The sequence below is a fragment of the Sciurus carolinensis genome, chromosome 15 (assembly GCF_902686445.1).
Source record: "Sciurus carolinensis chromosome 15, mSciCar1.2, whole genome shotgun sequence".
Classification (NCBI taxonomy): Eukaryota; Metazoa; Chordata; class Mammalia; order Rodentia; family Sciuridae; genus Sciurus; species Sciurus carolinensis.
This window is the reverse complement of record NC_062227.1, coordinates 33,858,375-33,884,699: the sequence shown is the minus strand read 5'-3', so window position 1 is coordinate 33,884,699 and position 26,325 is coordinate 33,858,375. Positions and strand designations below refer to the sequence as shown.

General features: G+C 40.0%; 1 protein-coding gene across 1 annotated transcript in view; it reads left to right on the top strand.

The window, feature by feature from the left end:
• Ankrd29 (ankyrin repeat domain 29) overlaps window positions 1-18,631 on the top strand; it is a 44,472-nt gene extending 25,841 nt beyond the window's left edge. Inside the window, exons 6-10 of the mRNA XM_047526929.1 lie at window positions 300-398; window positions 8,345-8,443; window positions 9,840-9,935; window positions 12,373-12,471; window positions 16,058-18,631. Coding sequence (XP_047382885.1) covers window positions 300-398; window positions 8,345-8,443; window positions 9,840-9,935; window positions 12,373-12,471; window positions 16,058-16,141 — 477 coding nt within the window. The 3' untranslated portion in view covers window positions 16,142-18,631. The remainder of the gene's footprint in view (window positions 1-299; window positions 399-8,344; window positions 8,444-9,839; window positions 9,936-12,372; window positions 12,472-16,057) is intronic.
• Window positions 18,632-26,325: the final 7,694 nt, after the last annotated feature.

Here is a 26,325-nt window from a genome sequence, read left to right as displayed (position 1 = left end):
AATTATATCCCCAGCCCATTGTGCCTTTTAATACTCAGGGAAACTGCATGGTTGAGGGGACTTGGATAAGGAGGCAAAGAAGACAAAGGTGTAGAAAAGATCTAATTGAAAGGACATTTTACACCCAGCACATGAAAACACACAAAATAGGTTTGAGGTATTTTTGTTTCTTCATTAACAAAAGGATAGAAATCTAAACAGAGATGAAAATGGAAAATTACAGTAATGTATCTTTCATTTTAATTTAAAAATAAACATAAAACATAATTTTTGAACACTTTCAATTTGTCTTCTTTCAGGATGGAGCCACCGCCCTCTTCCTAGCTGCCCAAGGTGGTTACTTGGATGTTATTCGATTATTGCTATCTTCAGGAGCAAAAGTCAACCAGCCAAGGCAGGTAATGTCCATTGATGAAGTTTGCTCAAGTGCATGAGGCAGGGAGGGCCAGGTGTCCTCTACCAGCACACACCCAAGATACCCAGTCAGCTCTAGGCATTCTTTGAACACTTGTGCTTCTATGATGAAAAGTTAATCTTTCTCCTGACCTATGCTTTGGACTCACCAGAAAAACCTATGAAATTAAGTTGACATCACAATTCAGTGCTTTTAAAACTTGAGTGTTTAGCATCTGAGGTCAAGTACGTATTCGCCCACCTCCTGTTCAAATAAAGTATGACTGCACTGAAATAATGAGTTGTTGGCTAGCCTGGGACATGGGTAAATAGAGGCAAGTCCCTGCCCGGCCCCTCTGCTGATAAGCTGCCTTATCTCCTACCCCCACCCCTACTTTCTTCCACCACATCATAGAGGAGCCCAGGTTGTTGGAATCACGAGCAGATTCTGCACCTTCATCTCTCACAATCATATCACTTTTGAGACTTCATTTACCAACAGCCTATTAACATCTGGCAAGTCAATCAACAGACACTTAAAGGTAGAGAAATGCAAGATAACAATGGCAGCACTTTATGAACAGTCAAGAGCCCTCCAAAAGTAAGGCAGCAAAATCTGCTGCTCTTCCTCTGCCCTAATTAATTTTTAACAAAATATCTCAGATTAAGGAGACATGACTATAAAAGTAGTTTTTAAGGTAAAGCCAAGCTGATGTCTTACCAGTAATGATCGCCAGGCAGGTGTCCCCTGTAATTGACCTGATAAGGGAATACCTAGACATTTACAGCATGCCTACCTTCAGGAACCTTCAGGTTGGTCTGAGATCTTGATCATAGGCTTTGTGGGTCTTCAGAAGCCTCAGGTCATTAAAAAAAAAAAAAAAAAGATTACTAGATTAAGTAAATAGCTGTGTGGTTTTGAACAAGCAAATCGACCTCTCCATTCTTCATCTGAAAATAAGCCAGCTGGGCAGCATGAACCTGACAATGCTTCAAGCTGTCAAGTTTTAATAGTTGTTTTATTCAACATTCAATCCATGTTTCCTAGCACATATCATGTGCCAGACATTGCTATGAATGTAAAGTTGTATTTTTAGAATTTTAAAGATCTTAGCTTTAGATGACAGTAAGAAAGCTATTTAGAAAAAGTTGTACCATAAGACCTACCAAAGCTCATATTTGGGATGGAGTTTATTATTTTCTTGACTGCCCTTCTTATTTTGAAGTTGATTGATTCTGAATCAGAAGCTTCCTTTTATCAAAATTAACTAAAGAAATTGGTTGCAGAAATTTGATTTGGAGGTAATTATCAAAGGTGCCACTGTAAACTTAGGTATGAGATAGTGACAAGATTATCAAGCCTTTATTAGTACATCCTCCCCAAATAATTTCTGGCACTCTGACAAATCTATTTGTAAAATAGATTTTATTATTCATATGCCACAGGTTCTGTTTTTAAACAAACAACAAACAACAACAACAACAAAAAAACCCAAGGTTGATAGATGATATTTCAAATGTTGCATGGGTTGTGTCCACTTGAACTTAAATTGAGTCATCTGATGACGCGGGAACCAAAAGTTAAAGAATAAACCAACACTGCAGCGGTAACCACAACACATGTGGCTGTTTTCATTCCTCAGGAGTGAGGATAACCTGGTCAAAGAGGTTGACTTGACTCTGAGGACCCACCCTTAAGTTAAGACATATCCTTCCAAAGACTGCACCTCCTGGGGTCATTTTGAATTGTTGGAGTCCAGCTCTGAAAAGATTGTTATTCAGGAAAAGGGTGTTTTATAAAATAAGAATTGCTTGGGGTGTGGGGAAGCAAGGGAATTTTTCCTTTTTGTAGAGTACACTGACCCCATTGTGTACTTAAATCCTAATCAGTTTTACTACTTGCTGTGAGTTTATAATTAGAGGTTGTTATCCATCCAGGTCAGACTAGCCCAAGTTCTGCCTTCTTTGAAAGTATAACCTCTGCTGATTTAATTCTGTTTTAAAAACAAACAAATAATGCCATAAAAGTGACAAAAGTGATACCAGTCCTAGCTGACTTTCTTACAAGTTATAAGGAACTTTCCAAAAAAAGGAATTGTTATTTCAAACTTTTCATTAAGATGAGCTGCTCCTGGTAGGAGTTATAAGCAGAGCATCTGGAAACCGATGTTTTGTTCTGAAATCTCACCTGACACATTGTGTCAGTATGAAAAAATTCTCAAATTTACAAAATAAGGACACGGATATTTGCCTGGTTTCATTTCTTACTATTCTTGATAAATCTGGGTTATAATCTTTGTGCTACCATTCTATGGAATCCCATTACTTACTGGTTTACTAGGACAGGATATTAATAAAGTTGATTTGAAATTACTCAGCTAACATTTGATCTGAACTGCAGGGAATCTGAACTGTACTAAGAATAACTTTTTTTTGTAACTCTATCACTGAGAACTGAATGGAGACCTTTTTCATACTTTGTGCTGAGGAAGCATAAATATGAAGCAAGCCACAGTCAGGTGTTGGAATGACTAAGCTCTTGATTTGAAACTTGAAGATTTTTCCTTCCACATTGTCCCAGGTAAAAAGGTCAAGAGATCCTTGAACTCCATAATCACTCTAAAATCTCATTTTTGTTTCTTTCCATGTGTCCTCTCCAAGTAGAGTTGACATAAGTCACACCTTTTTAATCACTAGCTCAGGTACCTACTTATGTCTATTTTTCAATCAGCAAAATGCCTGGACATAGACTGGTTTCCAACTCAACTCTATCACCTTATTTAAGCAATATTTTCTAGAGTGGCAAAGGTCTGACTTGGTTTACCCAGAGCTAAGGTTGGCCTCTCATTGCTCATCTCTTTCCAGTCCTCTTGTTGTGCTACTCTGCTTTTCCTTGAAACCCAACAGAAAAGCTATCTAATAAAGTGCATTCTCTAGCAGAGACCTTATAATGGATTTGCACACAGAGTTGCTGGGACCCAGAAAGTAAATGTTTTCCTGGGTTACAGGATTAGAAGAGCGAGTCCAGAGGTGGGTAGGGGAAAGAAGAGCCGACAGATTGGCATAGTACCTGAGCTTTGGAGACAGGAGCAGACAGCCATAGGAGGGCCCTGCTGCTTGTGGAAGGCAGTGACAGACTTAGTCCCTCTGCATATGGTGACACTCAGAAGAGGTGTGTTGATTGCCAGAAGATATTCTGGGGCTTGGGCAGAGAATCAAAGGGAACTGGAAGTCTGCAGCACAAAATGATCTGTGACTGGGAACTAGAAGACTCTAAAAGTAGGGCTCAAGGGCAGTGAACCAGTCCCAAGAAGACAGTAAAGGCAGCTAGGGAACCAGACCCAGGTCTCTGGGTGTGGGGAAGTGTGACAGTTATGGAGACATGGATATATTACGGAAGTGAAACTCCAGTTTCATTTATTAACTACATGAACTTGAGCAAGTTGTTTGCTTTCCCTGAACCTGGTTTTTTTTTTCCCCCATGTGTAAAACCTAGACAATAATGGTATCTTTGCCATAGGATTTCTGTGGGAAAATTAAAATAATTCCTGCAAAACTCCTAATGCAACAGCTCTAGATCAGGGTAGGACTAGTGGCAACATTGTCTCGATATTGAACCCCCTCTTCTACTGGTGATTCTTCCTTACATCTCTTGGACCACAGCTTAGAAGAGAATTGATCCCTAAGACTGTCTGACCTGAATCTACAGGTAGAACTAGCCATGTACCAGGACTGCAAGGCAGCAGAAACAAAGAGGTAGTGTCTCTTCATATACTTCTTCCTATGGGTTTTACTTCTTTTTTCTAAATCTTCAAATGCCTAATTAAGTTCGTATAAGATTAGTTGCTAACACAGGTCAAGTCATATGCTCCATCTTACACTATGATCTAGCTATAAAATATCTTAAAGGATACTTGCCTATAACATCATTGTTGGAAGAAAGTGCAAAAGTCACCCCATTGAATTGTCCCTCTAGTGCCTGAGTCCTTCTTATACTAGTAAACTGCTGTTGAACACCTCCAGGCATGGGGAACTGAGTTTAGTCTTTAGCCAGCCCTTAATATACTTTCTTTCTTACATTGACTCCAAGTTTCCATGTGGCTTTCATCCATCAGTCTTCTTTTTATCACTTGTTCTGCAAAATAAGTCTAAATGCTTTTCCACGTGTATGCACACAGGTAGTAAATAATAGCTACCATAACCCCATGAACCTTACCTTTGTAAAGCTAATTGCTAGCTGGGCATGGTGGTGCACCTGTAATCCCAGCAACTCTGGAGGCTGAGGCAGGAGGATCACAAGTTCAAGGCCAGCCTCAGCAACTTAGTAAGGGCCTAAGCAACTTAGTGAGACCCTATCTCAAAATAAAACATAAAAATGAATGGGGATGTGGCTCAGTGATTAAGCACCTCTGGGTTTAATCCCCAGTACCAAATAAATAAATAAGTAAAGTTTAAAATCTCTATTTCTGAAGTGCAATAGAGGTTATAACTTACACTTCACAATAATTTATTCAATTTCATATATTCTGAAACTGTTTTTGTTCAGAAATATTCAAAAACCAATTTAAATATTTTTAAATGTTTTTGCCCATTCTGATTCTCTTCAAAACTCTATTTAAAAGAAGAGCTAAATTGATTTGTTTTCTATCATTTTCATTATGAAAATGGAAGCTCAGAGCATGATAAGGAAAAAATAAGAAGACAGAAATGGAGGTGTGCAGAGAGGAAAACCTCTCCTAGTCACAGCTAGATAATTGCCTGATGAATAATTTGATTTGACTGTAATGTTCTAACCCATACACAACCCTCTGGGTTCAAAAAGCAGATTTGGAGAACTAATCACCCATCATGAAATACACAAGTGACCCCCACATCTACTTTTACCAATTGTTCCTTCCTGATAACAATTTGCTCGCAGTCCTTGGGAGACTCAATTAAATAAAGCAGGTGGGAATACTTGGTGAATAAAAATATAAATTAAGTTGTTATTGTTTTTCATGATGAAAAATACTCAGATTCAGTTAACGTTTCCTAAGCATCTCTCAGCCCATCCTCATGCTTACCACCTTCAGATAGAGTTCCTCCTTCTGCAGTCTTGCAGATGAGGCTGATATTTTTACAGACAAGGACTGAGAGGGATGTGCCTAAGGTCTCACCAGCAGGAAGTGGTGACTGCTTTCCCCAATGACTCCGTCAATTAAGATAACAGATCTGAGTGTTAGTGTGACCGTGATAAACGGATAATAGTAAAAGCTGATCCCAGATGGCACCTCTCACTCAACACTTTTCCATGTTCATTTTTACTGGAACAACCAAATCCTTAAGGAGCACACCCAGCTCGAGTCCCTGACTGCCCTCTGGTGGAGAGAACAAAATGGACCCAGAGCAGACAAAGGGAGAAACTCAGCTGCTGAGTGCCAGAAAACCCAGCAACGTTTTAGGTCTCAGGAACTCAGATCCCACCCTACCCCCATGCTGCCTCCCCAAGCCCCACCCAGACCCCTGTGCCACAGCCTCTGGATTGCCCACCTGCCTGCCAAACCATGTCTGCTCAAGACCCTGTGACTGTATTTGATCCTCCTTCTATCTGGAATGAACTTTCCCCTTTGCCATCTGACAAAATCCTGGCCCTCCTCAAGACCCAGCTCAGGTATCTCCCCGTCTGTGAACTTGACCCCACAATCCCCCCACTCAGTAAAAGGGCCCCTCTCCCTGTTCATCATGTGCATTTTTGTCCATACTTTAATGCAACACTGCAATCATACAGAAATTTCCAGGTCGTTTCTCTAGCTGGGTTCCTTTGAGAACAGAAACCATGTCTTATTTTTAGTATTCTGAGAAGTGGAAGATGTTTAATAATTGTTGGTTGGTTGGATGAATGTGTGTTTGATTAAATCCTGAATCCGAAAGACTCAAACTGAAGAATGTGGAAGTATTTTGGCTTTGTAAACAATAAATAAGACCTTAATTTGTACTTAAAATTTGTATTTCCGGTACAAGTGATAATTTGCTAATGATAAATAATATTCAGTTTTACGAATATTTCCAAGAGGCCCTGGGGAAAGTGTGAAGGAGTGTGAAGCAGGCGAAAATGTCTTCAGCCTTCCTGCATCCTTTGTTTCAGGACCTCTTTCCCCACCTCTCCCAAGAGTAGTGCCTACATCCTCTGACCTCCTCTGGGCAACCCCAGTTCCTCCTGGGTTTTCAGTTTGACATCTTCTACCACCCCACTCAATTGTCTTTGCCCTCTGTCTCTGCCAGGACAGCAATGGACAATAATCCTGTGCCTCCTTTGGCTAATAGGCTGGGGTTGAAATTACACTCTACAGCAGAAAATGTAACTTTATATTCTCTAACAGCACCATGTTGTTCTTCAGGCCCCATTTCCACTGACGTGTAGGCCGGTGTTATCTGGCTGAAACAGACCCTGGGCAGCACTCCATTACTATAAAGACCTCGGAGGTTAGATTGAGCCAATTCTGAATCCTGCTCTCCAAAGTGACCTAAGATCTCAAAGGTCATATTATCACCCTGGCATTGGAATGAGGGCTGGGGAGACTCATGCCTGAACTTTGTGCTGGCCCCTCTTGTCCCCAAACGTCCTGGTGCCCCAATATGCAGCTGGTTTCACATGATGTTGGCTCTGTCATGGGTGCTCATGAATTCATGACTGTCCGTGGCCTTCTCTTCCCAAACCCAGGCTTACTCCAGGCCACTGTTGCCCCAGCACTTCCAGTCCACAGGCAGACAGGGACTTCTGGATACCCAGCTGCCTGGTAGATGTGGGCCACAGGGATTGTGGGATGTCTCAGGTCCACCGTCAATGGTGAAAATTCCCATCACCCTTTCTTTTCTGTCAAGCATTAGTCAAGAGCTTTTGTAAAGCACTTATGGTTTTCCTGGACTCCATCCCAAGAAAAGGAGACAACCCTTCCTCATCTGGAATCCCCCTTAATTTATCTGGGTGCTTCTACCCCTAACTTACTTGCATCCTTACCCACACACACCAGATTCAACCCAGAAGGGGAGGAAAACATAGACACTCCATCTCTCTCGCTTCTCCTGCCCGCACTAGTGGGTTTTTCCATTTTCTGTTCCTTCTGGCAGGAACCACCCTACTGTCAAATCCTCCATCCCTTGGGTATTTCATCTTGTCCTCTCTAGAGTAATCATCTTTCTTTTTTTTTTTTTTTTTTTTTTTTGCGGTACTGGTAATCATCTCAGCCTCATAACCTCTTGCTCCCAGAGAAGTTGGTAAATAATATAAGGAAATATTACCAAAAATATTGCTCTTCTTAATTCGCCAGGGTGTGTCACCTGCTAGAAAACACAATATCTATGTCACTTTCACATACTATGAACCAAAGCTCCCTTAAAACATGATCTGGCTTTGGGGGACTTTGGACACCAGTATAGAAGAGGAAGAGAAATGTCTTGAATTCTCTGACTCCACCTTAGAGGAAAGTTCTCACTTTCCCTTGTGCACCAAGGACCTTCTCCAGGCAGGGAACATTGTGTGCATGTAAACTGAGCACCAGTAAAAAAAATGTATTGGTCTGGAGGCCAAGGAAGGGAAAGACAGCCTGGTTTCTCTCTGGGTGTGTGGAATCTTGTTCTGCCTGGTGTGCTCTGCGACCCTCTGCACATTCCCAGCAAGATTCCCACACCGCCCTCCTCAAAATCTGTACCACACTAAAGCCCCAAACTGGATATGGGCAGTCAGGATGTCCAGACACTGCCAAACGCCAGTGTATGTCAATGCGTTAAGAACAAACTCTTTTCTCCTCTTTTCTGGAGACTTCTTGGGTGCATATGAGTCAGCCGGAGGGTCAATCTGCCTTTATAAAGTTCTTTCCCAGGGTTTTTGGTTTCATAAACTTGTGGTTCTAACGTTCTGTGACCCAGTGGGTGGAGCGCCCCAGTCACACTGGCCGCCTCCTCTTCCCCGCAGGACGGGACGGCGCCCCTGTGGATCGCGTCCCAGATGGGCCACAGCGAGGTGGTGCGGGTGATGCTGCTGCGAGGAGCAGATCGGGACGCCGCACGCAACGTGAGTGCCCGAAGGACCCCGCGGTCACCAAGCGGGTCCAGCCAACCACTCCATCAGGCTTGGCTGTACGCAGAAAGTGGGGTGTTTCTTCAGTCTACAACTCACCTGGGCTTCCTCCCAATCTCCCCCTGCTCTTTGGCAAGAAAACAAAGTCCAAGTCCAAGTCGGTGGAAACTTTAGGTGTTGCTGGCCCTCTCTCCACCTAGATGCCCTCTGGGCAGAATGGGGAGCCACGGAATCTTACTGGGTCTCAGGCCTGGGGGTCATGCAAGGTCTGTGGGGTGCAAGCAAGCGATGCCCCTGCTGCGCCTTGGCCCTGCTCTCTGCAGCTGCGGACCTCTGCACCATATTCCCACGCTCCTGCTGTCCACACTAGCCTCTGATGGTGTCACCTAATCTGCCTGGGTATGCCTGGAACAAGCCCTTCGCCCCACAGGAACTAAAGGCAGCTTGGGGAGATTTTGCCCACACTAAGCTGTTTGCTTTTTGTCTCGCTGTACCTGAGTTCTTTGCCTTTCTGGCCCCTTTTGCTGATATGATCCACCTTCCCCTCTCCAAGTCTAAAGCCTAAGACACATTTCTGACTGCTCACCTACCCTTTCTCCCACGCTGTTTCCTTCTTCCCACCATCACTGAAGCCAGAAAACAAAAATCTGCTAAGCCCACCTTCCTTCTTCCTGATGCCAGATAAACCCTAATGGCAGGTTGAGTTCGTGCCCTGGCTACATACAGGAAAGTTCCAGAGCTAATCCTCCAAATGACAGCCATTGACAGATCAAAGCAGGAAGCTTTGAAAATTTTCTTCTTGTGCCAAAAATGATAACAGAGGTTGAATATTAATTCTTGAAGTTGTCCTTGCATTCTACTTTTCTTTCTTTTAAAGCAGACTCCAACCTACCCACCCAGCCCCCGCCATCAAACACAGGCCAACAGGTACACAGCACAGACTAGGGGCAAAATTGTATAAATTTTTAAAACAGTAAATACAGTACAACAGTAATCTAAATGGTTAAAGACAGTTAAACAATTTCTGCTAAGTCATGAGCAGCAGAGAATGCCTCTTGGGTCCATTAAGACCCTAAAAATATACTCTTGAAATTCCCCTTGTCCCTGACTCTGTGTTCTAAGGGACTGGGGAATTACAAATTCCCAAATGCAGGCTTCTAAGATAATATGACAATCACATATTGTGTCTGATACTCTACATGCAGAATATTAACTGCATAATATACCCCAGACAGCTTCTAGATGGAGACATTGCTGATCTGTGGTTTATTTGCACATTTTGCCTCTTTCCAACAAACACGGTATACTCCCGGTACTCAAATGACATTTAGTTCTCAGCCAACATGGACATATGCTAGTAATCCACTTTTATCTTCCTGTCTCTATTCAGGATGGTACCACAGCATTGCTGAAAGCAGCGAACAAAGGGTATAATGATGTTATAGAGGAGCTGCTTAAATTCTCACCCACTCTTGGGATTTTGAAGGTAAGTTCTAAGAGAAATTATTCAATCTACAAAGGAAACAGATTAGAAAATAAGTTCTTATTGAGGACTGCAGTAGAATTTGCTAGAATCAGCCTGGTTTGTGTATTCTTAAGAAAACACTCCAGCTTCTTGGTGCTGGAGACCCATGAGGACTAGTAGAAATGAGAAGGTGATAAAAGGAACAGTCTGTCCGTACCTAGTTTTCCAGGGAAAAAAAAAAAAATAAGATAGTTGGAAAATAAACTGGAACGTAAACCATATTGATATCACTTGGAAGATTTGTAAAATCAGGGAAGAATGCTCTTCTCTTCATTATCCTGAGCAAAGAATCACCGGGCTTGGTTACCTTAAATGAAATATAATATTAGCTTCCAACACCTGGAAGTCTCAGAAAATGTCTTTCTGGGTCTTCCAGAAAACAGGGCCCAGCAGTCTTTGGTAAGTTTTAATAACTTCAGATTAAAATATTTCTAAACTATAATGTATGCCAAGGGTCAACAAACTTTTTTCTATAAGGGACCAGATAATAAATACTTTAGGTTTTGTGGACAATTTCTGTCATAACTGCTTTACAAGCCTTGGCAATGAAAACGCAGCCAGGAAAAAGAACAACAAATGTGGCTGCGTTCCCCTGAAACTTCACCTGCTTATGGACACTCTATTTTTGGAATTGTGTATTTTCACAGTACAAAATATTCTTCTTCTTTTAACATTTATTAAATCATTTAAAAGTGCAAAACCTATTCTTAGCATGTAGGACATATACAAACAGGCAGTGGGGTAGACCTGACTTGCAGGCTGCAGTTTACTGACCACATGTATGGCTCCCCTGTCTTCTCAAATAGAGGATGCTGCATCTTGGGCACAGTGACTGAGCAGTCTGGGGACTGTGCCCACAGAGTCTATCACTGTGTATCAAGTCTACTTGCCCTTGAATGACCCCAGAGGCTTTTTGGACACTTCCTGTCTGTCCTTTAGAGTTCTCAACTTCATTCTTGCCATCAGCTAATACATAGCTGCTGTTGGCCATGTACTGGTTCTTCCTCTCTCGCCTAAGAAGGAGCTGCTCCTAACTAATCTTTGGCAAGCTTGGAGGCCAGAAAGTTGCACTTGTTAAAATCATTTGTAAAGTAGGAATAAACCATCTTTGAAAGTGGCAAAAGGGACGGAGCTTAGAAACATTATCAAGTCTTTTTCAAACAGCTATTTTTAATTTTTTTTTAATTCATAGCTGTGTTGCACATAGGTGATATTGTAGGTTGGTTAAGATATAGATATGAGAATTGTTACCAAATTAGTGAATTATCACACTTATTGTGAAAACAATTATAGAAAGATGCTATTTTGCTAATTTCCCCCCCCCCGGGTATTATATTTAATCTTTCTACAAAACCAGCATAATTTTTTTAAATTGATTTATTTTGGTACCAGGATTGAACCCAGGGGTTCTCAACCACTGAGCCACATTCCCACCCCTTTTTTATATTTTATTTAGAGACAGGCTCTCACTAAGTTGCTTAGGGACTCACTAAGTTGCTGATACTGACTTTGAACCCTTGCTCAACCTGCCTCAGCCTCTTGAGCCACTGGGGATTATAGGCATGCACCAGGGCACCCAGCTCAGCATAATTTTTATTATGAATCATTAATTACAAAACTAAGTTTGAATTTGGGTACTATTTATAGACATATGTACCTTCTGGAACTGATGTCCTGTGGTTACCCATTTTCTTATGTAAGAGGTTATATTCTCTTCCCCACCCCTCCCCTCCCAGATCCAGCTACATGCTACATTTAGCTGCTTCTTTATTTCAATAAACATTTGCACTACATTTCACATCATGTTAGTAACTCATCCAATAAGCCATTCTGTGCTTAGAAATGTTCCAGCTCCAGAGTGGGGGGATGCCTCAGCCCACATATTCTTCCTGCTAAATGCAGTGACTGCACAGTCACCCCTGCCTACCGAAGTGGGCAGACATAGCGACTGTAGCTGGGCTGACAGGTGGACCCATTGGCCAGCCAGCTGTTCCTCCAGCCCTGCTGGAAGTGCCTCACCAAAAGTACAAAGACTATCTGTATTGTCCTTAAAAAAAAAAAAAAAAAAAAAAAAAAAAATTGGCACAGCACTGCTGGGTATTTTTGCAGCAATTCCTAAAGTATATAAAACTGCCTGTGTGACCATGAAGTTATCTGTAACCTGGGTCAGATTCCTTGTTTCACTTGCAAAAACACTTTGGCAATATTTATACTTACCATAAGCTGTGTATCCAAGAACACTATACTGGGTTCTGATATGATTTTGAAAAGTACAAGGGAAGATAAGGAAGAGTCAGCCTCTGGCATCACTGTCTCATCACTGAGACAATTTATGACAAAAGCCAAACTAAGTGCTGATATGAGCTGGTTCCTGACACACATCATCTTTTTCTTCTAGAATGGGACGTCAGCACTCCATGCAGCAGTGCTCAGTGGGAACATTAAAACGGTTGCCCTGCTCCTGGAAGCAGGGGCAGACCCAGCCCTAAGAAACAAGGTACACACTTACCCCGTCCTTTAACTTCATTTGGCTTTTGTGCAAAGAGATAAGACAACATCCTCCCAAGCCAGAATAAGCATTTTTCTGACTTCAGTCACTATTTTGTTCTTACATACAGGTAGAGCATGCAAGGTTGCTATTAATAGCTTATTTCTGGGTAGTAATTTGGACCCAGGGAATTTACTAAAAATCCTGCATCATCAATGGTTTTAAGTTAACAGTGGTGCAGCCTCCTGGCAGGGTGAGGGAGGCAGGCAAGGCAATTATTACTGGGAGTAAGTATTATTGGTTTTGGTTTTGTTCAGTACTGGGATTGAACTCAGTGGCACTTAACCACTGAGCCACATCCCCAGACCTTTTTTTATATATTTTATTTAGAAACAGGATCTCTAAGTTGCTTAGGGCCTTGCTAAGTTGCTGAGGCTGGCTTTGAACTCAAGATCCTCCTGCCTCAGCCTCCTGAGTCGCTGGGATGTAGGTGTACACCACCAAGCCCAGCAAATACTATATCTGTCATCAGAGATGGGCCCTAAAACCACCAGAGTTCTGATAGCTTATGGCTGTTCATATCTTTTTTTTTTTCCCCCTGCAGTGCTGGGGACTGAACCCAGGGCCTTGTGCTTGCAAGGCAAGCACTCTACCAACTTAGTTATATCCCCAGCCCCGGCTGTCCATATCTTGAGAATTGTTTGTGCTGTTTAGTGACTGTGTGGGGGAAATGTTGCCTTTATATTGTTAACAGCAGCACATGTCACTGTTACAAAACCAACTCATATTTTTTATAGTCCTAAATCCTTTTTACAGTTAGGCCAGGGCTGGGGATGTAGTTCAGTGTATCACTTGCCTAATATGCACAAGGCCCTACATTCAGTCCCTAGCACTACAAATGAAAAGAAATAAACAAACAACAACAAAATAGTTACCATTAGGCCAAAGTTGGAAGTTGGAGAGTATACAGAAACAATGGAAAAAATGATTGTCATTGTACTTCCTCCTATTTAGCATCTGCTTAAGCTGTCGCATGTACAGATTGGGAGTAAGGAGAGTAGCCCAGCAAAGGTCTAAACTACCAATTTTTGAATGAGGATGCATTAGTCAATAAGGGAGGGTATGAAAAGAAACTTTTACTTTACTCCATACTTACACACTCTTTGAATTTTATAAATATCTATTACTGTTTTAAATTTTTTAATAACAAAAACAAAAACATAGGGTTGGGGTTGTAGTGCAGTGCCTGGCATGTATGAGATCCTGGGGTTTGATCCTCAGGATTGCAATAAAGAATGTGTGTGTGTGTGTGTGTGTGTGTGTGTGTGTGTGTGTGTGTAACATCATGACATTTTGAAAAGAAACCATTAAGCAGTGCCAGTTAAACAATATGCCAAAGCCAGGGCTCATTTATTTTTCATTTTACTTACCGTATAGAAGTATTTTGTTCCCACTCTCAATCATGAATTGCTTGAAGGTAGCATTTCTGCTTATCTCTTCCTGAGATACTCAGATCTGTTCTCCAGCTGGCCTAGTGGCCAGTTGAGGTCACAGTTGCCTTTCTTTTAGTTCTTACCTTTAGACCTTGTGCACAGACTTCCAGAAGAGATCAGTCTTTGTTGGCAAGCTATCCAGGACTGAATTAAGGCAAGGGGGACACATTAGTAGCTTAATATAGAAAATGAAAAGTGCAGTTCCTCCCAGTATAATGCAATAATCATTGGTGATAATGACTTTGGGTAATTTCCGGTGGGGAAAAGTACTGAACTTTGACCCATCCTAAAACTGCTTCAATGTATATGTGAGTGCTTCTGTTGGAGCCTCATACTTAGAGTTCTGGAAGCAGTTGCCAGGAAGCCCTCACCTGTCCACCAGCTACCCTAGAGAAGCCAGAATCTTTAATGGCAACTCCAGAAGCAAGGGTGTTGGGATTCCAGGAGCTACCCAGGACTCTACTTAGATAGTATTCCTGGCCTTCATTCAGTCATTCAACAAACCCTTTTTGAACACTTTTTAAATACCATGCACTGTGCTTGTGCTGAGGATACAGTGATAAATAAGATTCACATAAGCTCTGCTTTCATGGAGCTCAGAGTGTAGCAGGGAATTAACAACTAAACAAGTAATTGCAATATAAATGACAAGAGCTGTAAGCAGGGAAGTAGAGAATGTTATTGAAGGCTTCCTAGAGGAAGTGACTTCTGAACTACATGGAAGCACTCCTTTGTTCCAGGGGTCCTAGGACTTCTGTTCTGGGGCTCTGAGGAAGATGCCTGAGGAGAGGACTAACCGGTGACCCTAATAGCCACCCCTTGCACGATAGCCATGCCTGCCCTAGGTATAGGGGTCTTGTTTTTCCAAAACCCCTAAATGAGCACTGCTAACACATTTTATTCCAGAAACAGTGGGAAAATAAAGCAGTTCAATGCTCTAGTGTTGAATATGAATATGGACTTCCGGGTCCTGCTCCATAATGAAGAAGATGGCCATTAAAGGCTAGCCTAGGGGCAGCCATCACAATCCATACCACCTCAGCAACCTGGAAATTAAGTGGAGACCAACCAGGAGAGAGGAGGATGGACATCAGGTTTTTAGAACTACCTAGATGACACATAAAACCTCATCACCCAAAGTCCTTCCTTTTCATATTGCTGCTGAGACACATTCTTCAAGCAAAATTTAGCAATAAAGTTTGTTTTCACAGAAAAGGATATGGGCCTGCATGCAGATGATCACACATGGCAGCCAATAAGTGAGCAAGCTGGTAGACCTAAGTATAGCTCCATAGCTCCTTCCTCCTTCCTGTAGTGGCTCTGCTGGCACCTCCTGCAGGCACACCACCGATCAATAACTGATGTAATCAGCTCAATTATTCCTGAGTGTTTACTCTGGAGACTAGGTGAAGCTTAGGTCTGTTTACCAAGAGCATTTCCCTGCAGACCCAGGTGTTAAGCTTATAGGATGACATAGCTTACAATTTATTATATATTTGATAGAAAACCAGAAGAGGGGCATTTGAAGTTTTCTGACACAAAGAAATGGTAACTGTGTAAGGAGGGGGAAATGGTACTCACCCTGATTTGATCGTTATGCTTTGGATACATGTACAAATTATCATACTGTAGCCAATAAATGTGTACAACTTAAAAATAGTAAATGAATAAATAATTTGGAATGCAGAAGAAAAAAAATGATACCTGTCCTGTGTCCTCAGTCCCTGTTGGAGAGACCACCTCACATAATAAAATAATTAAAAATAAGGTATCAAATTTAACTTGATTAGTGTTTATTAGCAGGTATTAGATGTGCTACACATTGTGTTGGAAATGAGGATATAATGATTTCTATAACGTAGGCCCCGCCCTCCAGGAGATTCATAAGGCTCTGGCTGGATAGAAAATAATACTGAGATCAGAAAGTAGCAGGTAACATTTATATGTTTAAAGGAGACTTTTATTGCTTTAATACAAAAGAGTGTCCAATGGGGATTTTTCATTAGTGAAGGAGACAGTTGTGGGTCAGAGGCCAACTTTGGAGTCCCTGAAACCACACCAGCTATGGGAATTCACTAATGCCCATCTCATCTTTTTTTCAGGCCAATGAACTTCCAGCAGAACTCACCAAAAATGAACGTATATTGCGTCTTCTCCGAAGTAAAGAAGGACACAGGAAGAGCTAAGTTAGTTCCATATTTGACAGAAAGGTAGAAACCTAAACCACATTGTCCAAAAAGAAATTGCTTTTTGCCAGGTATGGTGATGCACACCTGTAATCCTAGCTACTATGAAGGCTGAGGCAGGAGGATTGCAAGTTCGAGGGCAGCCTCAGCAACTTTGTGAGATCCTGTCTAAAAATAAAAATAAAAACCAGGGCTGGGGATGTAGCTCAGAAGTAGAGCTCCCCTGGGTTAAATCCTCAGTATCACCAAAACAAAATTAAAAAAAAGAAAAGAAAAGAAAAATGCTTTTCAGTGTTGGAAATTCTTTTCAGAAAGAATATGCTTAGAATGCCCATCCTGTGGGATCCTCACAAAGAGCTGAGTCAAGAACAGAAGAGCTCGGGTCCCTGTCCCCTCACTTACAGTGAGCTTCTTAACACTGCCCTGAAACTCAGTTCCCAGGACCTGGCATATTCATGGATTCCACAGAAATACATCTGCTGCTATGCTAACTTGGGTTTCCGAGTTAAACTAAAAGTTGGACAAGGTTTTCAGCAATATGCAAGGAGACACAAAGTTTGTTCCTTTTCAAAACCAGGTGGTTGACCTTTGAAGAACTGATGCACTTTTGCTTTTGTGTTAAATGTAGGTGTGCTAAAATATGTAGATCCATCCTATTTTACTTATATGTACATAGATGTATGTCATTTCAGTGTTAAATGTTTTCTTCCACCCAAAGATCACAGGCATGATAATTGAGAATCAATGATGTGCAGGCATACATCAAGAAAGCCACTTCTGACATTCCACCTTGAGCTATTTAAAGATGGACGGTTGAACTACAGAACAGACAACCAATATGTTTGTTAGTTAATGCTCGTCTTATTCCTGATGTGTAAAAATCATTTTCACTTAGTCAACATGGTAGGTAGTTAGGATACAAGTGGCAAATTTGAAAATCCAGAAAATTATAAACTATAAGAAATGTAGGCTTGCCTCTTTGAGATTTTATTTCGGTTCTCCAGTTGGGAGCCTATGTCCTATACAAGTAAGTAGGCCTAATATGCTGTGGAATCTTGAGCTTCCAATACCACATTGCTTGATAAAATGACCATGGTCCTTAGATAAAATGTGATATATGCAAGTACACTGTGCTATCACTATTGCAAGAGTATACGTAACAAAAGATGGCTGTTAGTATTTGGTAAGTGTTCATCTATGCACATTCTTGGATTGATTGATTCCAAGAAGGAATCCTGAGTTTTACTGAATTTTTCCTTTGAGGGGAATTAAAACATATTTAATGCACTTTATGATCAATGGTGTCTATCTAACTGCCTCTGTCAGTGCCTAACTGCACACACAAAAATTAAACCTTCTTTCTATAATCTCCCATGATAAATTCTAATAGTTTTTCTGCTGTTGAAATGCATTGCTGATTTTCTTGCTCACGTTTTGCTCTAGTTTCCAACCAGTATTCTGTGTAAAGACACATTATGATCAAGAGAAATATTGTAATCCCAGAATAAGTTTTTTTTTAACCAATTTACAGTGGTACTAAAAGCATCATCTTTAAGTCAGTAAATGATAGAATGTAATTTTTGAAAGTAGAAGATATTCTCTTGCACTTATTATGATTGATGTAATAAAAATCAGCATATTTTGATCAATGTCACAAGCAAAGCCACAGCCCCCAGAGATATCTATAGCCTGAATAGCCATGCAGAAATCTTCTATCTAATTCCAAGATAAAAGATTAGAAAGCTCTGTGTTGCCAAAACACCAGATATAAACATTTTGGTAGCTAAAAAGCAGTGCCAATTTCCTTGTTGACATTCTTTTATTGAGTAAAGTTATATAAACACACATTTTCCCCTGTGAGAATTTCAAAAAGCTATATTCAACTTCAAGAGGCAAATAATGTGGCCTTAAATGCTTAATATTTTTCACTCTAGTTAGCCCTTATTCCAAAAATAGTTGCTGATCAATGATCTAAAACAGAAGAGTTTTATGGGTAAACAACAAATTTCCAAAAGACAAAATTACTGACTTAATATTTTTAAAATATGTTGTTATTGGTATATTCCTTAGATGTGTGAAGTGGATAATGTTCTTGAATAATATTAGGGCCTTAAAAATGAAACCAGTAGCGTTAAAAATGTTTAACGAAGGCCTTCTTACCATAGGTAGGAGGTGTCTAGCTTAGAAGGAACACATTTGAACTAGAGGAGATTATTCTATTATCTACAGTAGCAAGAGTGATTAATCACCTACCAAAGACTGAACAGAAGGTCTGTTCTTTTAAAAATGACATTTTAGTTTGCACACAGGTAAATGGTTCTTATTTTACATTTATCTAATTCACATTCAATGAACTCTGCATCCTTGGACTAAAAGCTATCAAATTTTAATGCAAATCATCTGCTTACTTAAACTACAGAAAATTTTCATCACCTGTATTTGTTTGATGACACATTCCACATTGTCATTCAAAATAAAGTTAATGAACTACCCAGTTTTCCTTTGCTGATTTTTTTGTTTGTTTTTAGTCAGAAGTTATTTCTGTGATTTTTTTAATAGCATGAAATGTTAGAGTGAATGATTCAACTCTGTTGGTAAGTGTGTTGACTTGGGGGATCCTGAATAGAATTCGAAACTTCTTTCTACTAATGGATCTATGATTTTGTTATTTCTAACAAAGGGTAAGCCTAAGACTGGAGATGTAACTCCGTGGTAGGGTGCTTGCTTAGCATGTGCAGGCCCTGAGTTTGACTCCTAGCACTGTTTAAAAAAAACAAAAACAAAAAAAAACCATGAACCTGGCCCATCTCAGTCTTTCTTCCTTTTTTACCACGTGACATGCTACTCTCTGTTCTTTTGCACACTCCTGCTTTGTGATACCATCTTCCATCTTGAGATGCAGCCAAAAGGCCCTTAGTGTCAGAAGTTCAACAGGCAGAGCATCTTGATCTTAGACTTTCAGCCTCCAAAATTGGGAGTTCGATAAACCTCTTTTCTTTATAAAATACCTAGTTTCAGGTATTCAGTTACAGGAACACAAAACATACTAAAAACTTATGTTCTATGGACAAAATTAGAATAATAAATTCCACATTCCCCAGCCCAGCCTGCCTATCCCTGCTGGGTTTTTTGTTTGTTTGTTTTTGATTTTGTTTTCAGTATTGGGGATTAAACCTAGAGGCACTCTACCACTGAGCTACATCCCCAGACTTTTTTTATTTTTTATTTTGAGAAGGTGTCATTAAGTTGCCCAGGCTGGCCTCAAACTTATGATCCTCCTGCCTCAACCTCCTGAGCCACTGGGATTACACCACACTCAGACTTCAGCCTGCCTCTTTACTCTGCTTAACTTACTGAACGCAATAGGGTAAACCAACAACACAGAGACTTTCGCCAGACTCCCTGATTATCCTTAGCCCTTCATTAAAAATGTATGCAATTAGTGAGTCTGGAAGATCTAAGAATCTTTTCCTGGTCCCTTTATCCTTATTTTTAGTTGTACTTTAAGGCAATTTTAAAATATGAATGAATGAGGTAATGTGTTAACAATTACAGGAAGCTAATTAAAAATTAGTTCTTAGCTGCCTTCTCAGCTTTATCTGTCAACAGAAAGAATGACTTCCCCTTTCTTCAGTTCTTCTTCCCTCCCTCACAAGTCTTTAACCCTTTAATCTTCAATAAAGGAAATGCTATTATTGTTCCTCTTTGCCGCTGTTAAAATTTTAAGAATCATCTTAAAAAGAAAGTTTTCCGTTTATAGGAGTCAGATTCCCTGTTTTAGAAGATTTAACCAAACACTACCCCAGCAAAGAAAAATGTGTGATAGAATCCTCTAGAGAAGGGAAGGCTGATTTGAAATCCTGACTGCTAAACTGCAAATTTTCCCCACCCTGGTGGCGTCCTGAGTGGAACCCATGACTGGATCAACCACTGACTCAAGCATTTTTACTATGGTGAATAATACTTTACCATAAGTCTGACCAGCAATGCCTCATTTTTGAGTCAGTCATTATCATTGGCACTAAAGTCATGAGTTATAGCCATAAGCTGTTTTAAATGCAGCTTGCTTTAAGGAGTTTTAAAAGCCTTATTGCAGATCCCAAAAGATTTGAAACTACATGTTGAATGTAAGACATGTTCAAGAAAGCCCATAATGACTGGAAACAACCCAATGTTTTATACCGTGGAATGCTACTCAGTAACAAAAAAGGATGAACTCCTGCCACAAGCAATGTGGATGAGTAAAAGGAAAGCAGCCAGACATGAAAGACTATAATTCCATTTAAATGAAGCTGAAGAACATGCCAAAGCAATTTACAGTGATAGAAGGCAGACCAGTGGTTGTTTCTGGGTTTCAAGTAGGTGATGATATTGACTGAGAAAGGGCATGAATGAACTTTCTGGAGTGCTAAATTTTCCCCTGGGTGTTGGCTACATGAATGGTGTGGCCCTGGTGCTCCTCTCCTCTACTACTCTTGTCCTTGGATGGTCTCTTTCCTGCCTGGTATCAAGACTGGTCTGTATGCCCACCAAAATATGGCAGAAGTGACAGAACGTCACTTCTGAGGCTGGAACACGGAACATGGAACTTGCTGTGCTGTCCCTTGGATCCCTCAATCTAGAGGAAGCCGACTGCTATGTCTGGAGGAAACTCAAATCAGCCTATGAAGAGACCCACATGGAGAAGAAGCCAGGCCTCCTGCTCACAGCACCTTAAAAGCAGATCTTCCAGCCTCATCCAGGCTTCAGATGACAGAATACATCTGGACCACAGGCGTGTGGCAGAAACCCTGGGCCAGCCCCACTCAGAACCACTCCAATCCCTAACTATCAAAAACTGGGATATTAGAAGTATTTGTTCTTTTAATTTTTTAAAATAATCCTGGGGATTGAACCCAGGGGCACTCTACCACAGAGGTACATCCCAGCCCTTTTTACTTTTTATTTTGAAACAGGGTCTCTCTTAAGTTGCCCAGGCCTGCCCCAAACTTGCAATCCTCCTGCCTCAGCTTCCTGAAATGCTAGAATTACAGACAAGGGCAACCATGCCTGGCCTGAGTATTTGTTCTTTGAACATACTGAGTTTTGGGGTAATTGGTTATGCAGTAATACATCATTAATGTAAGTGTATGATAAGTTAAAAAAGAAAAACTGAGGACAGTGAGAAGTCAGCCATCTACAAGCAAGAAAGAGAGAGAGAGCTCACCAGGAACCAAATCATCTGGCACCTTGATCTTGAACTTTCCAGTTTATAGAACTGTGAGAGACATTTCTGTTGTTTACCATTTCACTGCCTGATCATCACAGATTTTATTTATTTATTTATTTATTTAGGCAAAAAAAAGTGAAGGGGGCAAAATGGGATATCCTGTGGAGTGGCGTGTCATTTGACGGTGGAAAGCAATGAAGCTCTGGGCCACACTACCACATGCTCTGGCCCTGGACTGAGGATAAAAGCAAGGCACACGCCATGATATGCAGCCTTATTCCACCCACAGGAAATACGCAGAATAAGCAAATCTGTTAGAAAGCAGATCTGAGCCGCCGTCCAGGAGTGCAGGGGTTTGGGGGACGGAGAGGGAAGTAAGGGCCGGAAGCAGTGAACTTCCATGGTTCAGGGTCCAGATTTTCCTTTGTGGTGATAAAACTGATTGTGGTCTGTAAATATTCTAAAAATCACTGAATGGTACACTTTAAATGGGTGAAGTAAATGGTGTCGAACTGTTAAAAAAAAAAAAGTGAGGCGTGGCCATTATGTGAAATTTGGTTTAGTTTTTGTGTTTTTTTTTTTTTTTTTAATTGTGCTGGTATTACTTTAAACTCATTTATTACTAAATTGTCTTTGGTGTGAATTTAAGATGCACAGAATACTCATGAATATTCATTAAAATTGAATAGTCCAAATTGATGCACATCATTTTTTCATGATAAGTTAGTGAATATTTTTCTCTAGTCTGAAACAAAGTTAATACATTAGGTTGTTACAGATTTGTGTATTGTAGTCAAAATATTACACTTGAGAAAACTTACAGTAGTGTTGTGAAGTATGAATTTACAAAATTTAATCTTCTGGGTCCAAGGATTCTGCACACTGTCACTGGTTCGGTCATCTGACATGCCCTCCTCAGGGTCACTCAGAAGATGGGTTTACATTAGAACCGCAGCCTCTAAACACAGCATTTAAATCTGGAAATCTAGCACGTGCATCAGAACTCTAGGCTCCTGGCTCCCAGGGCTTGAGAAGACAAATGCCACTGGTGATTACATTGCTGTACTGTTTACCTTTTTTTGTTATTTTTATTTCTTCTTTTTAGATATACGTGACAGTAGAATGTATTTTGGCATATTATACATACATGAAGTATAACTTACTCTAATTAGGATTGTATTCTTGTGGTAGTACATGTTAAGGAGTTACCCTGGTTGTGTATTCAAATACAAGGATAAGAAAGTTATGTTTGATTAATTCTATTGTCCTTCCTAGTCCTCTCCCCTCCCCCTTCCCTTTATCCCCCTTTGTCTAATCCAATGAACTTCTATTCTTCCCCTCCTCACCCTCCCTTGTTGTGGGTTAGCATCCACATATCAGAGGGAACATTCAGCCTTTGGTTTTTTGGGACTGACTTGTTTCACCTAACATGTTATTCTCCAGTTCCATCCATTTACTAGCAAATGCCATAATTTCATTCTTCTTTAAGACTGCCTTTACTCTATGTACAAACAGAGAAACAACATGTATCCCATTTGTTTACAATTAAAAAAAAAGACCGACCAATATTCCATTGTGTGTATATGCTACATTTTCTTTATCCATTCATCTGTTGAAGGATACCTAGGTTGGTTCCAGCTTGACTATCGTGAATTGAGCTGCTATAAACATTGATGTGACTGTGTCACTGTAGTATGCTGATTTTAAGTCCTTTGGGTACAGACTGAGGAGTGGGATAGCTGGGTCAAATGGTAGTTCCATTCCAAGTTTTCTAAGGAATCTCATACTGCTTTCCAGAGTGGTTGCACCAATTTGCAGTCCCACCAGCAATGTATGAGAGTATCTTTCTCCATACATCCTTGCCAAGATTTATTGTTACTTATATTCTTGATAATTGCCATTCTGACTGGAGTGAGATGAAATCTCAGTGTAGTTTTAATTTGCATTTCTCTAATTGCTAGAGATCTTGAACACTTTTTTATATATTTGTCAACTAATCATATTTATTCTTCTGTGAAGTGTCTGCTCAGTTCCTTTGCCCATTTATTGATTAGGTTCTTTGGGGGGCAGTTGTGTTAAGTTTTTTGAGTTCTTTATATTATCCTGGAGATTAGTGATCTATCTGAGATCATAAAGATTTTCTCCCATTCTGTAGGCTCTCTCTCTTCATGTTCTTGATTGTTTCCTTTGCAGTAAAGAAGCTTTTTAGTTTGATACCATTCAATCTATTGATTATCGATTTTACTTGGAAAGTTCAAGATCAAGGTGCCAGATGATTTGGTTCCTGGTGAGCTCTCTCTCTTTCTTGCTTGTAGATGGCTGACTTCTCATTGTCCTCACAGTTTTTCTTTTTTAACTTATCATACACTTACATTAATGATGTATTTCTGCATAACCAATTACCCCCAAACTCAGTATGTTCAAAGAACAAATACTCAGGCCAGGCATGGTTGCCCTTGTCTGTAATTCTAGCATTTCAGGAAGCTGAGGCAGGAGGATTGCAAGTTTGGGGCAGGCCTGGGCAACTTAAGAGAGACCCTGTTTCAAAATAAAAAGTAAAAAGGGCTGGGATGTACCTCTGTGGTAGAGAGTGCCCCTGGGTCAATCCCTGGTATTGTTTTAAAAAATTAAAAGAACAAATACTTCTAATTTCTCAACTATACTACAGAGCAATGATAACAAAAATGGCATGGTATTGGCACCAAAATAGACCACTGGTAGACCATTGGTACAGAATAGAAGACATAGAGACAAACCCACATAAATACAATTATCTCATACTAGGCAAGGTGCCAAAAATATACAATGGAGAAAGATAACCTCTTCAACAAATGGTGCTGGGAAAACTGGAAATTCATATGTAGTAGAATGAAATTGAACCCCTATTGTTCACCCTGCACAAAACTCAACTCAAAATGGATCAAAGACCTATGAATTAGACCAGAGACTCTGTTTATCTTTTAAGGACATGACAAATAAATTCATACCATGAGATGATTACTTAATGAAAAGTTGTAAACTAATCTTAGGGCTGAAAAAACAAGATGTAACTATTATGCTAGGAGACAATTATGCAGTAAAATACCAAAAGCCACCAATCTGTGCTATTTTGTTATGGAAAACAATTAAAAAAAAAGGTGAGAAAAGAATAACCAAGGTATAAAGATATTCTAGGTCCATTAATAATGGCCTTAGATATCACAAGGTAAGATCTGTTGATTCTACTACTCCAAAGACCCAGCTTTATCTTCATTTTCTATTATGAAATTTAGGCTTCAAGTTAAGAAGTAGACAAGCTTGTAATCTGTGCAGTAGTTAGGAATTCTTATTTTTCTTCACCAACTTGAATCACTATATACTTTGAAGTTTTCAAATCAGCAGTAGGAGCGGTGGGGGGAAGCTTTGTTTCAGAAAAAAAATCAAAGTTGTTTTGTTGTAATAAAACTCTATTAACATGACTATATTGCTCAAATCATCAAATCTAAAAGATAAGATATTGTCAATACTTAGCCAATGAGGCAATCCAAGAAAGTAAGACTTAAGGAAGAATATGTGTTACAGAGAACAGTGTGATCAACCATGTAGAATGCTACTAGTCAAGTGAGATGAGAACAAAATAGTTGTTGCTGGATTTGGCAACCCCAAAACCAATGATGACCTTAAAAGAGCAGGTATGAGGTGGGAGTATAGCTTGGTGGTAAAGCACTTGTCTAGCATGCCCTGGCCCTAGGTTTGATTCCTAGCACTGCAGAAGAAGAAGGAAAAAAAAAAAAAAGAAGTGGGGGGAGGGGGAGGAGGAGGAGGGAGAGGAGAGAGAAAAGCAGGTATCCATATGCATGGGGTTGTCTAGGCTTTAGGGGAAGGAAGGAAGCTAATTTTTTTTTTTTTTTTTTTTTTGCTATGTTAGAGATCAAGCCCAGGGCCTTGAGCATGCTAGGTAAACCAACCACTAAGCTACACTCCCAGCCCAGAGCTGTATCTTTACATGATTCCATATAGTATTCCACGCAGATCACTGTTTTCATGAAATGATTAAAAGTTTACAGGAAAACATGGAACAATTTTATAACCCTAAAAACTAATAAAATAGTAAGAGTATCTGCAATACATATGCTAGATCAACAGGCTAATTTTCTTAATAGATAAAAAGATTCAAAAATAATTTTAAAAGAAAATAATACAAAGTACAAAGCACAGAAATACAATACATAAGAAAAAAGCCTATTCTCACAATTAAATACAAATTAAGGCACCCTAATATATTTAAAATAAGAAATAATATAGGGCTGGGGTGTTGCTTAGTGGTAGAGGCTTGCCTAGCATGCACAAGGCCCTAGGTTCAACCCTCAGCACACATACACACACACAAAAAAAAAGATAAAAAAGAAAGAAAGAAAGAAAAAAGAAGACAAGTCACAAATTTTATATTTCACCTATTTGAATGACAAAGTGTTGGCAAGTGGGTATGGAATTAGGCACTTGCATATGTTTTTGGCATATGTATAGACTTCAGTCTCTTTGGAAAGCAATTTGATAGTAACCAAAATTTAAATTAACATTTCCTTTGATACAATATAAAAAAATTCCCAACACTATCTTTGAAGATTATTGCAAATATTTAGGTACAAAGTTGTTCACTGCATCATTGTTTCCTATAGCAAGTATCAAACTCAATGTCAAATAGGAACTTTATAAGTGAATTGTGTAGTCGATCAAAAACTATTAACTTGAATATTTCAACCTTCCTCTTCCATCTGCCTGCAAAATATAATTTTGTCTCGGGTCAACTTTTCCCTCTCCCAAAGGGAAATAAATGTTCAATACCTTTTAGATTTTTGTGATGAAGCATCATGAGGAAAGCAGAGGGCACAGAGAGACGCAAGGCTTTGTGGAATCCAGACAAGCTTAGGAATGTGAGAAAGTGTAGGAAAAGAAAAGGTAAATTTATGGGTTATTACTAGGATCACACAAACAC